Source organism: Accipiter gentilis, chromosome W, assembly GCF_929443795.1.
Source record: "Accipiter gentilis chromosome W, bAccGen1.1, whole genome shotgun sequence".
NCBI lineage: Eukaryota > Metazoa > Chordata > Aves > Accipitriformes > Accipitridae > Astur > Astur gentilis.
In genome coordinates this window covers 32,654,745-32,671,421 of record NC_064918.1, presented here as the reverse complement: position 1 = coordinate 32,671,421, position 16,677 = coordinate 32,654,745, and the positions used below count along the sequence as shown (strand labels likewise).

The 16,677-nt window shown below is 42.0% G+C and overlaps 1 protein-coding gene across 1 annotated transcript in view; it reads left to right on the top strand.

The window, feature by feature from the left end:
- Positions 1 to 16,677, top strand: part of LOC126035443 (tyrosine-protein kinase Fer-like) — a 254,879-nt gene that overhangs the window by 17,110 nt on the left and 221,092 nt on the right. Inside the window, exons 2-3 of the mRNA XM_049794009.1 lie at positions 8,833 to 9,091; positions 13,974 to 14,147. Coding sequence (XP_049649966.1) covers positions 8,885 to 9,091; positions 13,974 to 14,147 — 381 coding nt within the window. The 5' untranslated portion in view covers positions 8,833 to 8,884. The remainder of the gene's footprint in view (positions 1 to 8,832; positions 9,092 to 13,973; positions 14,148 to 16,677) is intronic.

Sequence of the window (16,677 nt, the reverse complement as noted above, 5' to 3'; positions counted from 1 at the left end):
CAGCAAAACTTGCTCACCCTTTAATAGTCCCATATGGCCAGTGCGGAAGTCTAATGGGGAATGGAGATTAACAGTTGACTATCGCGGCCTGAATGAAGTTACCCCACCGCTGAGTGCTGCCGTTCCAGATATGCTAGAACTTCAATACGAGTTAGAGTCAAAGGCAGCCAAGTGGTATGCCACCATTGACGTTGCTAATGCATTTTTCTCAATCCCTCTGGTAGCAGAGTGTCGTCCACAATTTGCCTTTACTTGGAGGGGTGTCCAGTACACTTGGAATCGATTGCCCCAGGGGTGGAAACACAGCCCCACCATTTGCCATGGACTAATGCAGACTGCACTGGAAAAAGGTGAAGCTCCGGAACACCTGCAATACATTGATGACATCATTGTATGGGGCAACACGGCAGAAGAAGTCTTTGAGAAAGGGAAGAAAATAATCCAAATCCTTCTGAAAGCCGGTTTCGCCATAAAGGAAAGTAAGGTCAAGGGACCTGCACAGGAGATCCAGTTTTTGGGAATAAAATGGCAAGATGGACGTCGTCAGATCCCAATGGACGTGATTAACAAAATAGCAGCTATGTCTCCCCGAACTAATAAAAAGGACATACAGGCCTTCTTAGGTGTCGTGGAGTTTTGGAGAATGCATATTCCAAATTACAGTTTGATTGTAAGCCCTCTCTATCAAGTGACCAGGAAGAAGAATGATTTTAAATGGGGCCCTGAACAACAACAAGCCTTCGAACAAATTAAACGGGAGATTGTTCATGCCATAGCTCTTGGACCATTCCGGACAGGACAAGATGTTAAAAATGTGCTCTACACTGCAGCTGGGGTGAATGGCCCTACCTGGAGCCTCTGGCAGAAAGCACCTGGGGAAACCCGAGGCCAACCCCTGGGGTTTTGGAGTCGAGGATATCGAGGATCCGAGGATCGCTATACTCCAACTGAAAAAGAGATCTTGGCAGCGTATGAAGGAGTTTGAGCCGCCTCAGAAGTGGTTGGTACTGAGACACAGCTCCTCTTAGCACCCCGACTGCCAGTGCTGGGCTGGATGTTCAAAGGGAGGGTCTCCTCTACACATCACGCGACTGATGCCACGTGGAGTAAGTGGATTGCACTGATCACACAATGAGCTCCCATAGGAAACCCCAGTCACCCAGGAATTTTAGAAGTGATCACGGACTGGCCAGAAGGCAAAGATTTTGGAATGTCACCAGAGGAGGAGGTGGCAAGTGCTGAAGAGACCCCGCTGTATAATAAACTGCCAGAAAATGAGAGGCAATATGCCCTGTTCACTGATGGGCCCTGTCGCATTGTGGGAAAGCATCGAAGGTGGAAGGCTGCTGTATGGAGTCCTACACGACAAGTCGCAGAAACTGCTGAAGGAGAAGGTGAATTGAGTCAGTTTGCAGAGGTGAAAGCCATCCAGCTAGCGTTAGACATTGCTGAAAGAGAAAAGTGACCAGTGCTGTGTCTTTACACTGACTCATGGATGGTGGCAAATGCCCTATGGGGGTGGCTACAGCAATGGAAGCAGAGCAACTGGCAGCGCAGAGGTAAACCCATTTGGGCTGCCACTCTCTGGCAAGATATTGCGTCCCGGCTAGAGAATCTGGTTGTAAAAGTACGTCATGTAGATGCTCACGTACCCAAGGGTCGGGCCACTGAGGAACATCGAAACAACGAACAGGTGGATCAGGCTGCCAAGATTGAAGTGTCTCAGGTGGACCTGGACTGGCAACATAAGGGTGAGCTATTTATGGCTCAGTGGGCCCATGATACTTCAGGCCATCAGGGAAGAGATGCAACATATAGATGGGCTCGTGACTGAGAGGCTATCGCGCAGGTTATCCATGAATGTGAAACGTGCTGCAATTAAGCAACCCAAGCGGTTAAAGCCCCTGTGGTATGGAGGGAGATTGCTGAAATATAAATTTGTGGAAGCCTGGCAGATTGACTATATCACACTCCCACAAACTCACGAAGGCAAGCGCTATGTACTGACAATGGTGGAAGCAACCACCGGATGGCTGGAAACATATTCTGTACCCCATGCCACTGCCCGGAACACTATCCTGGGCCTTGAGAAGCAGGTCTTGTGGCGACATGGCACCCCAGAAAGAATCGAGTCAAGACAACGGGACTCACTTCCGAAACAACCTCATAGACACCTGGGCCAAAGACCATGGCATTGAGTGGGTGTATCATATTCTCTATCATGCACCAGCCTCTGGGAAAATCGAGCGATATAATGGATTGTTAAAGACTACATTGAAAGCAATGGGGGGTGGAACCTTCAAACCTTGGGATACACATTTAGCAAAAGGCACCTGGTTAGTCAACACCAGAGGATCTGCCAATCGGAGTGGCCCTGCCCTATCAGAATTTTTACATGCTGTAGAAGGGGATAAAGTCCCTGTAGTGCACATGAAAAATATGTTAGGGAAAACAGTCTGGGTTACTCCTGCCTCAGGCAAAGGTAAACCCATTCGTGGGATTGCTTTTGCTCAAGGGCCTGGGTGCACTTGGTGGGTGATGCGAAAAAATGGAGAAGTCCGATGTGTGCCTCAAGGGGATTTGGTTTTAGGTGAAAATAGCTAAAATTAAACTGTATGATATTAGTTGCTATATAACCCTGCTTCTGTATGTTACCATTATTATAATTGTTATATGCTATATCCATAGTACTATAGTAAGAATCACTTGGATCAAGCAAGAAAGAACTGCGATAAAACTGAGCAAAACGCAATAGTGATGGAACCAGAGCTGACTCCAGCATGCAACAATCCAACGGTGCACACCATCCTCCTGCTACGTCAGATATCATCTGCTCGTCACACCACACTGAAGCCCAATTCTGCTCTACCGACTGAGAGGACTTTGCACCATTCCTCCTGCCCAGACAGACTGGTATGACAGATGGAGCCCAGAGTCGGAAAATAATTGAACTCAACAAATGTTTTATGAACATAACTCATGAACTAAAGGAATAATATCTCTGTGTGTGTGTATATATATATATATATATCTCATTGTTCATATGTCTCAAAGGCCTGGAAAGGTGGTGATGATTAATCAGGATGTAACTAAAGGTATGGGAACTAAGTATGACGTCAATGGTATAGAATAAGGGGTGGATCCTGTCCTGGTTTCAGCTGGGATAGAGCTAACTGTCTTCCTAGTAGCTGGTACAGTGCTATGTTTTGAGTTCAGCATGCGAAGAATGTTGATAACACTGATGTTTTCAGTTATTGCTCAGTATTGTTTAGACTATAGTCAAGGATTTTTCAGCTTCTCATGGCCAGCCAGGGCACAAGAAGTTGGCACAGGACACAACCAAGGCACCTTTCCCAAACTGGCCAACGGTGTATTCCATACCATGTGATGTCCCATCTAGTTTAGGAACTGGGAAGTGGGGTGGGCAGGGAATCGCTGCTCGGGGACTGGCAGGGTGTCGGTTGGCGGGTGGTGAGCTATTGCCCTGTGCATCATTTGTACATTCCAATCCTTTTATTACTACTGTTGTCATTTTATTAGTGTTATCATTATCATTATAGTTTCTTCTTTTCTGTTCTATTAAACCGTTCTTATCTCAACCCAGGAGTTTTACCTTTTTTCCCCGATTTCCTCCCCCATCCCACTGGATGGGGGAAGTGAGTGAGCGGCTGCGTGGTACTTAGTTGCTGGCTGGGGTTAAACCACGACAAGTGGAAAAAGGTGAAGATCTGGAACACCTGCAATACATTGATGACATCATCGTATGGGGCAACACAGCAGAAGAAGTCTTTGAGAAAGGGAAGAAAATAATCCAAATCCTTTTGAATGCTGGTTTTGCCATAAAAGAAAGTAAGGTCAAGGGACCTGCGCAGGAGATCCAGTTCTTAGGAGTAAAATGGCAAGATGGAACAACAAGCCTTTGAATAAATTAAGCGGGAGATTGTTCATGCAGTAGCTCTTGGACCAGTGTGGGCAGGACAAGATATTAAAAATGTGCTCTATACTGCAGCTGGGGAGAATAGCCCTGCCTTGAGCTTCTGGCAGAAAGCACCTGGGGAGACCCTAGGTCAACCGCTAGGGTTTTGGAGTTGAGGATTGGAGGCTCGCTATACTGCAAGTGAAAAAGGGATATTGGCAGCATATGAAGGAGTTTGAGCTGCCTCAGAAGTGGTTGGTACTGAAACACAGCTCCTCTTAGCACCCCGACTGCCAGTGCTTGGCTGGATGTTCAAAGGGAGGGTCTCCTCTACACATCACGCGACTGACGCCACGTGGAGTAAGTGGATTGCACTGATCACACAACGGGCTCGCATTGGAAACCCCAGTCACCCAGGAATTGTGGAAGCGATCACAGACTGGCCAGAAGGCAAAGATTTTGGAATGTCGCCAGAGGAGGAGGTAACACGGGCTGAAGAGACCCCGCTGTATAATAAACTGCCAGAAAATGAGAGGCAATATGCCCTGTTCACTGATGGGTCCTGTCGCATTGTGGGAAAACATCAGAGGTGGAACGCTGCTGTATGGAGTCCTACACGACTAGTCGCAGAAACTGCTGAAGGAGAAGGTGAATTGAGTCAGTTTGCAGAGGTGAAAGCCATCCAGCTAGCGTTAGACATTGCTGAAAGAGAAAAGTGACCAGTGCTGTGTCTTTACACTGACTCATGGATGGTGGCAAATGCCCTATGGGGGTGGCTACAGCAATGGAAGCAGAGCAACTGGCAGCGCAGAGGTAAACCCATTTGGGCTGCCACTCTCTGGCAAGATATTGCGTCCCGGCTAGAGAATCTGGTTGTAAAAGTACCTCATGTAGATGCTCATGTACCCAAGAGTCAGGCCACTGAAGAACATCAATACAACCAACAGGTGGATCAGGCTGCCAAGATTGAAGTGGTCAGGTGGACCTGGACTGGCAACATAAGGGTGAGCTATTTATGGCTCAGTGGGCCCACGATACCTCAGGCCATCAGGGAAGAGATGCAACATATAGATGGGCTCGAGATCGAGGGGTGGACTTGACCATGGACACTATCGCGCAGGTTATCTATGGATGTGAAACATGCTGCAATTAAGCAAGCCAAGCAGTTAACGCCCCTGTGGTATGGAGGGTGATGGCTGAAATATAAATTTTGGGAAGCCTGGCAGATTGACTATATCACACTCCCACAAACCCGCCAAGGCAAGCGCCATGTGCTTACAATGGTGGAAACAACCATCGGATCGCTGGAAGCATCCTGTGTCTCATGCCACTGCCTGGAACACTATCCTGGGCCTTGAGAAGCAGGTCTTGTGGCGACATGGCACCCCAGAAAGAATTGAGTCAGACAAGGGGACTCATTTCCCAAACAACCTCATAGACACCAGGGCCAGAGAGCATGGCATTGAGTGGGTGTATCATATCCCCTATCATGCACCAGCCTCTGGGAAAATTGACCGATACAATGGTCTGTTAAAGACTACATTGAAAGCAATGGGGGGTGGAACCTTCAAACATTGGGATACACATTTAGCAAAAGGCACCTGGTTAGTCAACACCAGAGGATCTGCCAATTGGGGTGGCCCTGCCCATTCAGAACTTTTATGTACTGTAGAAGGGGATAAAGTCCCTGTAGTGCACATGAAAAATATGTTAGGGAAAACAGTCTGGGTTACTCCTGCCTCAGGCAAAGGTAAACCCATTCGTGGTATTGCTTTTGCTCAGGGACCTGGATGGACTTGGTAGGTGATGCGTAAAAGATGGGTGTCCTGGGTTCAGTTGGGATAGAGTTAATTTTCACAGGAACCTGGGAGGGGGCACAGCCAGGATAGCTGTCCTGAAGTAGCCAAGGAGATAGTTGGCTTCTTGCTGGCTGGGCTTGAGAAGGTGAAAAATCCTTTTCTTAGTCTAAACACTACTTGGCAACAACTGAAAACATTAGTGTGTTATCAACGTTCTTATACTGAACCCAAAACTTAGCAGTATACCAGGTACTAGAAAGTCAATTAACTCTTTCCCATCCAAAACCAGGACAGCTATTTTTGTTGTGATGAATGGAATGATTTAAAACAAATATCGGAGTCCAGTATGTATTAAGTTTTTGTCAATGTATCCAGACATCTAATAGTGTAATCTGAAAACAGTCTAATTGTTTCTTAATGAAGGGAGACTTAGGAGGCTGAAGTGAGATATTATTTGATCTTTCGTTTTATTGATTCACTGTGAGTCAGTAAAAGCTGAATGAAATATATGCTGAGATGAGTTTCTCCCTCTCTTGTCCTCCTGTCCTTTAGTAAAAGATGGAAGTCAGCACTTTACTAGTAGCACAGGGCCAGACTTTATCCTGAGATTCAGTTTCATTCTTTTCCGATTCTGAAATGTAAGAAAGTAGCTTATAACTCTGAAGTGTGGTAGGAGATAAATGAGCTTAGTCACAAAAGTAGATATAAATCTAAAGCATGTCAAAAATCACAAATGAAGCACCAGTCATTTTAGTAAGTGTCTTAATATTTTTTTTTGTTCATCTTACTAAATTTTTTTGCAAGACTGTTCCTAAAGTTTACCTGTAAAAATATTAGCATTAATACAGCTAATGACAGAGACCATCCTTTATAAATAGAGTCAATATAAATTTAGTGTTGCTCTTTGACAGAGCTGTTAACCGTCAGTAAGAATTCCGAATATATGATGCTTTTGAAGTTAAGAGCATATGAAAGCTTGTGACAACAAGATCTAAGGTTATTCCGATAACCTTCATTTTTCTCTATTGCGTACATGCATAATAACACAATGCTATTTTTATTGTTGTTATAGGATCATGGTTTCTTTAGTTACATACCATACCTTGTGTTCTGAGAATAAATATGTAGTGAATGAGGCTTATTTTGGTAACTTTTTGGAAGAGTTAACTGAGGCAGCAAAATGCAGCAAGAGAAGGAATGGTTTGGGGAGTAAGGCTACTCTGGAGATAAAGTAATTATGCTGCTATTATCATGATGTATCATATTGGAAAAATCATATACATGAAAATTTGCTTATGTGATGACTGCTTTTCATTATCTGATAGCTTTCAAGTTGTAGATTCTGATTTGCAGAAATTCTGTGTGGTAACTGAAGCCAATTACATCTTTGTTCTAGATGTTTAATATATTAAAAATGCTGGGCACTCTGAAAAGTCTGTCTTTAAGCCTTGCAAATTAGGTATCTAGTATTAGCTGGTACAATGTTGACATGAATTTCTATGTTGTAGTTATCTGCATAAAATAAGAATATTAGTCCTGCTTCACCTCTTGGATTGTTAGGAAGATAAATCTATTAATGTTTGTAAAGCACTCAGCTAATTTAAGTGTGAATGAAAAGCCTATGAAGAAATTAATACTTCTGTTCAAAAGAACTAAGGCTTGTCTGGAGTGCAGGAATTGGTGAAAAAGCAATGCACAGGGTATGTCTGTACTGCGGTCTAGAGCTGTAATTGTAGTTTATCTGACCAAGTTTGAAGCCGATTAGTATGGGGATAAGTTTTAGATGGATACACAGAAAATGGGATTCAGCCCACAGGGCAAAACCTATGTAAGTCTTTGGAAATTGCTCGTATATGTGGACTCAACTCTTCTGTCATGTGGCTGCATGCGTATCGGTATCAGAATCGGGTGTTTCAAAACTAGCTTAGACATGTCTTTAACCTGCAGTTGTGCTGTAGGATTTCATACAGTAATATTCAATATTTATTATCTGATTATCAAATGATGTCTATTTTCTGCAGTGAGATAGATCTGCTTTAGGGGGAAATGGTATGAAATTAAGGACTCTGTTGTGATGTGTGTATCTCAGAGGGGATCAATGTAAGGTTGCACGGGGAACTTGATTTGAAATATCTTCTAACTTTTGGGAGGTTGAATTTGAAACTGTTACCACAGTATTTAGGAACCAACTGCCTAGTCATCTTCCATTTATCCATTTCTCAGAGATGCAGTGTTCTTAGGACTTAACACTGGAATCAAATATTTTGAGTCACTAGGACTAGTCACTTAAGAGTTAGGGAGTTGGCCCCAGCCAACAACTAAGCACCCATCAGCTGCTCACTCACTTTCCCTGCAGTGAGATGGGGAAAGAATTGGAAGAGCAAAAGCAAGAAAAACTTGTGGGTTGAGATAAATACAGCTTAATAAGTGAAAGGGGGGGGGACAACACACACGACACAAGTGATGCAAACACAATCACTCACCACCTCCCAAAAGCAGACTGATGTCCGGCCAGTTTCTGAGCAACAGCTACTGTGGAAAGACTACCCCCTGTTTTTATTGCTGAACGTGACGTTATATGGCATGGAATATAACCCTTTGGTCAGTTTGGGTTGGCTACCCCAGCTGTGTCCCCTCCCAACTTCTTGCCCATCCCCAGCCTACTCGCTGACAGGGCAGTGTGAGAAACATAGAAGGCCTTGACACTGTAGAAGCACTGTTCAGCAATAGCTAAAACATCATTGTGTTATCAACACTGTTTTGGTCACAAATCCAAAACATAGCACCATACAGGCTGCTATGAAGAAAACTAACTCTATCCTAGCCAGACCTAGTACAGGTAGGTACTATTATATTTTACAGACGGGAAACTGGAGGCTACAAACTGAGATTAAGCTGACAGTTCAAAGTAACATGGAGGACCTGAGATTTCTTCAAGTCATAGGTTGGTGTTTGAAATTGTTTTGACCTTCCTTTCAGTTGGTTTCCAAGTGGTATATATAAGGTAATGCTTAATCTTATGATTATGTTATTTCAGAGTTTAGGCATTAATAGTTGCTCTTTGTAACACAAGTTTTTCTTTCAATATGTTTCTCATGAATCTTGTTCCACTTTCAGATGTGGTGAAGAATCTATCTTGTCAGCTGTGCAGTATAGAGTGCCTTAAAAAATGGGGTTTGGAAGCGACCTCAAGTATTCTCATGATGCTTTATTAAAACTGCAAGACAGGGAACTACGACTGCTGGAAACAGTGAAGAAATTTATGGTTATGCGTGTAAAAAGTGATAAGGAGTATGCTTCCACTTTACAAAATCTTTGTAATCAAATAGATAAAGAGAGTACTTGTCAACTGGATTATATCAGCAATGTGTCCAAGGTAAGAAAATCCTTAGAAATCAACAGGGTTGGGTTTTTTCATTAGTTTGGGATTTTTGTCTGTTTTTTTGTAAGTAATGAAGTCTAGTGTTTTTTTTTTAATTTTATTTTCCAGTGACCTACTAAAATGTGTCACAATAAATATTATTCTCCTGGCTGCTTGTGAAGTGACTCTGTCTTATATTCTACTTTATTTAGAGGAAAATTGGAAAGATAGTATATGGAATGATAACTGGCTCAGCTCAAAATAGTGTTTGTGTTTGATTCCTATTCATTCAGCCTCTTGAGAATTACTGTTGCCGAAGTGTTTAAAATAAGCTCCTTTTAGTCCCTCAGTGGAATATGCAAAAGTCAAGCTCCAGTTTTGCTTTAAGAACAACAAACTAAACCAGGATCCTGAATATTGAACTTCAGTATTTTAGGTTCCTGGGTTGTCTGCTATTTTGTTTAGCATACTCTGTGTTCAAAACATTATAGTAAGCTTTTCTTATAAAACAGTTAAATAAGAACTATTGTTTTTGTTATAGAATTTGTGACAGAAATAGAAAAATGCCAAGAAACCAAGGCAAAGCCTAGCATTCTAACTGTTATTCACACCATAGTATATTTTTGTGAAAACAAAGCATTCAGAATGTTTCTCATAATTGTAGATATGTTTAAACATAATTTCATACCCAATTTAAAATAACTGTCTTGACTTTTTATGAAGGTAAGGCTGTCCTCCCCCTAAATTGTTAATTATCACATATAGAGGATGTACAATGAAGGTAAAGATGACTTAAACTTCCCTATTTCACTTGTTAGTAAGCTTCACTCCTGACTTGGATTCCTTCCTGACTAGAGAAAACAATTCTGTTTTAATGGCTTTATCAATTCTTGGCCCTTTTGCTGTAGCAGTGGTTACACAGTCACTTCAGTGTGGCATAAATACTGATTTCCTACTCTGCAGGAAAACATCTTTTTTGGTCAGGTTAAGTTTTAGACAAAGCAGTTCTTAGCTGCCTTATGGAGTTGCTGCTTGAATGCTGGCCTCTTAGGTATGAGCATGACATATAGTATATAATGCTCATAGGAGTAGGAACATAACTACTCCTTGTGCATCAATCTAGGTTTATGCTGGATTAAAGCGGTGGTTTGTGTGATTTGAAAGCTACACTGGTATAGCTAGCCTGTTTCGGATATCCCAAAAGTATAACCACATAGCGTCTAGCTTAAGTTCCATCCCTCCCCAGTAATTGTATTTTTAAATTGATGCTCTGCCTTTTTTCATATGTGGGTTTTAATGGTGTATTTTAGTATCTTTGGAATGCTTTTCACCCAGTTATGTTTTTCATGCACAGTTTGTTATAGGTTTTATCATCTAAGCTGTGATGATTTTGGTAAACTGATTGAAACGTTTTCTGCTTAATGGCAGAAGTCAGATGTCTTCTTTGGGATCCATCATTATAAAATATATGGCATAGAAAACTCAGTTTCATATAGATTTATTGATGATATGATTCATAGTTCTTGCTACTGCTGCCCCAGTAGAATTGCTCTTATGTGCTAGCAAAACTGTCTTGCAGTTATTTTAGGCAGTGAAACTGAGAGTGACTTAAGGCTAGAACAATAAAGGAGCATAGATATTAGAGTATTCAGCATTGCAATCTTTAAGCTTTGTGGCTAGCTCAGTCTAGCGCAACTTATGCGAGTAATATGGGCATCTTTTTTTGTGAGCAAATAATAATTAATAAATAAAAAAAGCTGAAGATGTATCTTAAGCCATTTTCTCCTTGGGTTGCAGAGAGGCATCTGTGTCATATTTTGAAAATTTATTTTGGACATTGGCACCTAAATTGTTCTTTCAGGAGTTATTTTAGCCCCCCTCCCCCCCATCTTCTGAGGAGGTACTGTGTTACTCAAACTGCACCCTTGATCTCTGTACATCTTTGCACAATAGCAAAAATATTCATATGCTACTGGCAAATCTTTTGTATGGGCTTGCCCTGAAATTTCACTGTCAACTTAGATTTTAAGGTTGTGTAGCAATACATTGTCTTACTGATTTTTGTCAATTAAAATGTCTGAATTATTGTTTTGATTACTGACATCATTCTAATTTACTTTTCTATTTCACGATACCTTTTCTTGAGAAGAGAGGTTTTATAGAACCAAAATCTGACCAACTATTTTGTGGCATATGTCTAGTATCTTACATTTCCTAACATTTGAAAAACTCTACATATAGATTTGATTTTTGGTATTATGTGACATCAAAAATAAATACCAAGATCTCTAATCTTTTATGCTTTTATTTTTTAAGTGTACAGAAAGAGTGAGTAATTGGAGATGGGTTTTTTGAAAATGTGTCCTATTTTTTTTAATGAAGAGGCAGTAAACTTGTTGGAAGGCACAGTGACAGCATCTACTAATGCCAGAAGAACAGTATTTTTAAGTGCTTTCCATAAGCTTTTGTTCTGTGTGCATGTCTAAAAAAACTCACCTGTTAAACTGAACAATGTTTTATTTTGTTGCTTTTGACAGATTGTGGTTTGTGGTTTTTTTGGTGTGGTTTTTTTTCTTTTTTTTTCCCCCAAAAGGTAATGCTTTGCCTTTTTTGATATCTGTCCCTTAGCTAGCTTTTTAAAATAGCTTTTGCTATTTAAAACTAATAAAATGTAATCATACAAAACACTGAAATCTTGTTTTAACCAGTATTTTCTCAGTGTGGAAAGAGAGATGTAAGGAACAGAGAATGTGCAGATGATTTTTTTTTTTTTAAATTGGAAAGACAATTTTTCACTATGTATATGACTTATTTAGGTTTATTTAGTGAATTGTAAGCTAAGTATTTCTTTAGAGTACCTGTTCTATTGAAAAATGCATTTTCTGGGATTTTCAGGGTTGGTTGAAACTATTTGTTTCATCAGTAATAAATCAGTTGAAGAGAAAATGCAGAACTCTTACAGTTCTACCTTTAGGAGCTCTCTCATGAGTCTTGTGGTTATAGAAGAGTTCATTCTTGTAATAAAGATGCTTAATGTTGTTTTTATCGTACACAACTTTGAAATATGTCTTCTGATGTCATTTGGAAAGTGTTCTACAGTGAAAGGATTAAACAGTTTTCAGATAAAGCCAGGAAGCTTTAGGCCCTGACCTTTTTAGAACATTGCTTTTTAAGCAGTCTGAGACAGCTCTGTGCCAGTCCATGGAATGTGTATGAGCTAAAAGAAATGTTAAATATAGTTTAATAAGTATACAGGGATTATCTGTTTCTCATTTTATTCTCTAAAATCCCATGTGACTTTTAGCATAGTCATGTAGAGATGGAAATATGTGTGATGGGTTGACCTCAGTTGGCAGTGCCACAAAGCTGCTCACTTGCTCCCCCCACCCCCTGGGGATGGGGGAGAGAACAAGAAGAGCAAAGGCAAGAAAACTTCTGGGTGGAAATAAAGATAGTTTAATAAGCAAAGGAAAGAGGAAGGGGGGGAGGCAGGCAAGTGATGCAAAGGCAATCACTCACCACCTCCCACAAGCAGACTGATGCCCAGCCAGTCTCTGAGCAACGATTACCTTCCCAAAAATCCCCCTCCCCCCAGTTTTTATTGCAGATCATGGTGTGGAATATCTCTCTTGGTCAATTTGGGTGAGCTGTTCTAGTTGTGTCCCCTCCCAACTTCTTGCATATGCCTGACCTACTTGCTGTGGGGGGGACAGTGTGAAAGAGAGATGGCCTTGATGCTGTGCAAGCACTGTTCAGCAATAGCTAAAACATTGGTGTGTTATCAACGCTGTTCTGGTCACAAATCTAAACCACAGCGCCATATGGGTTGCTATGAAGAAAGTTAACTTCATCCCAGCCAGACCCAGTATAATACATGTTTATAATGAGATGTAAGAAACCCCCAAACCTACCAAACAAATACATTTTTGAAGGTTTGATGATATAAGGTTAATTTGTATCTTTAGCAAGAACAAGATTTTAAAAACAGCATATCAGCTGCCTTCAAAAACTGGTAATTGTATTGTAAATAGCCATTCTGCAATTTTAAATGTAGCATAGCAGTCTGTTATTGAATTACCTCTTAGGAATCCAATACTGTTCCAATCAACAAAGTGTAACAAGATTCTATAGGGTATGAAATAATTTCCTTTCATCTGAACTTTAATTTCAGGTCCCTATTTGTTGTATGTTGGAAATCTTTGTTCACGTTGCAGTTCATTCTTTATGCAAGGTTCAAAGCCACAGTATATTTTGCTGTCCTGAAAACTGACTGGCAGAATGGCCAAGGAAGTTATTAAAGTTAAGGGTACAGAAAGATGTTCAGTTACTGTGACAAATGAGTAATCTGTTAGCACCTTATATTTTGTCACTGATGGACTGAACACTGATGATATCAATTAATATGGAACAGCTGATGAATAGTATCCTCTTAAACAATTACAATTCAAATGTATATTACTGTGAAATATTTAGATAAAGGCGGAAAAGTCAACTTGAAGAGAGGAACTGTGATTAGGAAACAAGAGAACAAAGAACATGGGGACATGATTGTCAAAGGTGTTGAGGATGTAATCCAGAAAAGGCTGTACAGCTTTCATGGATGTTTAGAAGTACTAAACCACTGCTGAAATGTGACCATGCAATATTATGTTTTTGTGTCTGATACTTTTTTTTATGAATAAGTTCAAGGGATAGTTTTGCTGTAGCAGGAAGAACTTTTTTACAAGATCTCAAGATTCAGGTAACTTAAAAAGAAAAATAAAATTACTAAATTGTTTTAAACAGTGATGCATTTTCCCCACAGTTCCTGTTTGTTATTTGTAAGCCAGAAAAGTAACTGCTTTTCTTCCTTTCTTGTGTGTTTTTTTTTTGTTCGTTTGTTTGTTTTTTTTAATAGTCTTGGTTGCTCATGGTGCAGCAAACAGAACAGCTGAGTAAAATAATGAAGACACATGCAGAGGATCTTAATTCTGGGCCATTGCATAGGCTTACAACGATGATCAAAGATAAGCAGCAAGTGAAGAAGAGTTATGTAGGTGTTCATCAACAAATTGAAGCAGAGATGTACAAGGTATTTTATTTGACTATGTTTTATAGACTTATTATAGTTTTGTTTAGAAAGTTAAAGGTGAATCTTTTTTTTTTTAGTTGTTCTGTTTCTGTGCTATGGTACAAGTGATGATCTGTGATATGTAGACTGTGTCTAGTTTCAATTTTCAATATTTCCTCCACATTTTCTCTCCCCTGCTAGCTGACAAGGCAGAGATTGAAAATGTTCTTCCATATGAATTTATTTGGACAGATATGGTGGGTTGACCTCAGCCAGCAGCTAAGCACCATGCAGCCACTCACTCCCCCTGCCCCTAGTGGGATGGGAGAGAGAATAGGAAAAGCAAAAGCGGGAAAACTTGTGGGTCAAGATAAAGGCAGCTTAAATGGTGGTGGTGGTGGTGATGGAGAAACAAACAAGTAATGCAAAGGCGATCATTCACTACCTCCCACAAGTAGACTGATGCCCAGCCAGTCTCTGAGCATTGGCTACCTCCCCCAAATACCTGTCCCTTCAGTTTTCATTGCTGATGCATCATGTTATATGGCATGTAATATCCCTCCGGTCAGTTGGGGTAGCTGTCCTGGTTGTGTTCCCTCCCAACTTCTTGCCCACCCCTAACCTACTCATTGGTGGGGCAGAGTGAGAAACAGAGAAGGCCTTGATGCTGTTCAAGCACTGTTCAGCAATAGCTAAAACACTGGTATGTTAACAGCACTTGTAGTCACATGGGGTATCAGGTGAGCAGAGGGGCAGTGCTGGTATTTGGGAAGACCTGTGAGTGTAGGGTGCCTCTGAGATGACTGTAGGAGTGTGTGTTTCTGTTAGAGTGCCAAGCTGGACTAGCCAGTGAGTAGGAGACATGTAGAGTGGGTAGGAGGGCTCAGGATACCAGGATATTGGAGTGTGGTGGGTTGACCTTGGTCGCCTGCTCCTTCCTCCTCATGCACTTCCCCTGCTCTGGCATGAGGTCCCTCCCATGAGATACAGTCCGTCACTAATTGCTCTGACGTGGGTCCTTCCCTTCAAGTTCTTCAAGAACTGCTGCAGCATGGGCCCATACCATGGGGTACAGTCCTTAAGGAACAGAATGTTCCAGTGTGGGTCCCCCACTGTTACAGTCTGACAAATTATAGCCAATGTCTCAAACATTTGTTAAAGAATTTTGTTGGAGAAGATGGCCTCTGTAAGAGCGCTGGAGTTGTGTGAACAGGAAAATGTTGCTGGAGGAGAAGGCCCCACGGAGGGTGGGACTGCACTTCTCCAAAGCCACAATTCCTTATCTTAAGCAACCATGAGAAGAAGCACAACGTATGCACCTGGAGGAAAGGCCAGATAGCGGTCATGCCTGCAGGAAGAGAGAAGCAACTCCACAATGACCACCTAAGCCCACCGACCCATTTCCAGAGAATCCCAGGAACATGAACTGCACATGTCGAGACCACCGACTCAATTTCTGGAACATGCCTGAGCTCACACTGCGCTTGCTCAATGATGGCAAAGGTTAGCTAGGTTGAATAAATGTTGATTGTTGTTTGTGTGAGAGACTGAAAGAGTTAATGTCTCAAACATTGTGGTGGGGCAAGTTCTGTTTAAAGACAAACTCTGCATAACAACAAACCCTGCACAGCAATGAACCACAGGTGAAAAGCCCATCAGCACAGACAGCAGCAACAGGAGGGGGAGGGCCTGCTGGAGGGTGCACAGCTCCCTGTTCTGATACAAAGATCAAACAATGGCCACTTCTGCAGGGAAGAAGTTACTCCCCAAATGACCCCCAAGCCCAAAGGCTCACAAACTCTTCATTAGCCTAATGAGTTTGAGTGCCCACCCAAAGGAGGGGCAAGGATGATAAAAGGACACAAACTGAAGCCCTGGGTGCGCAAGCCCACCAGAACTGGACCCCTTGGCTGACTGGACCCCTCCGCTCACTGAAGCAACGCTGGATCCAGGGCTGGTGAAATCTTTATCTTTTCCTTTTTCTTTCTCTGTCTTCACTTTTTCCTTTTCCTTTTCCACAATCCCTACACCTCATCCCTGTAGACATAAAACTGTTGACCAAGTCTGAGACTAAGAGTGGATCCAGCTGCCCCTGGGCCCTTTTCTGAGGAGGGGTCTAGAAAGGAAGGGGGTCTGCTCTGAACCTCGTGACTCGACGGGAGGGATCTCCTTATTCCCTGAATTGATGTTGTGATGGGTTAACCCTGGCTGGACGCCAGGTGCCCACCAAAGCCGTTCTATCACTCCCCCTCCTCAGCTGGACAGGGGAGAGAAAATATAACAAAGAGCTTGTGGGTTGAGATAAGGACAGGAGAGATCACTCGCCAATTACCGTCATGGGCAAAACAGACTCAGCTTGGGGAAAATGAACTCACAGAGTAAGGTAATGAGAAATAAAACCAAATCTCAGAACACCTTCCCTCCACCCCCCCCTTCTTCCCAGGCACAACTTCACTCCCGGATTCTCTACCTACACCCCCCCAGTGGCACAGGGGGATGGGGATGGGGATGGAGTTTACAGTCAGTTCATTGCACATTATTTTCTGCAGCT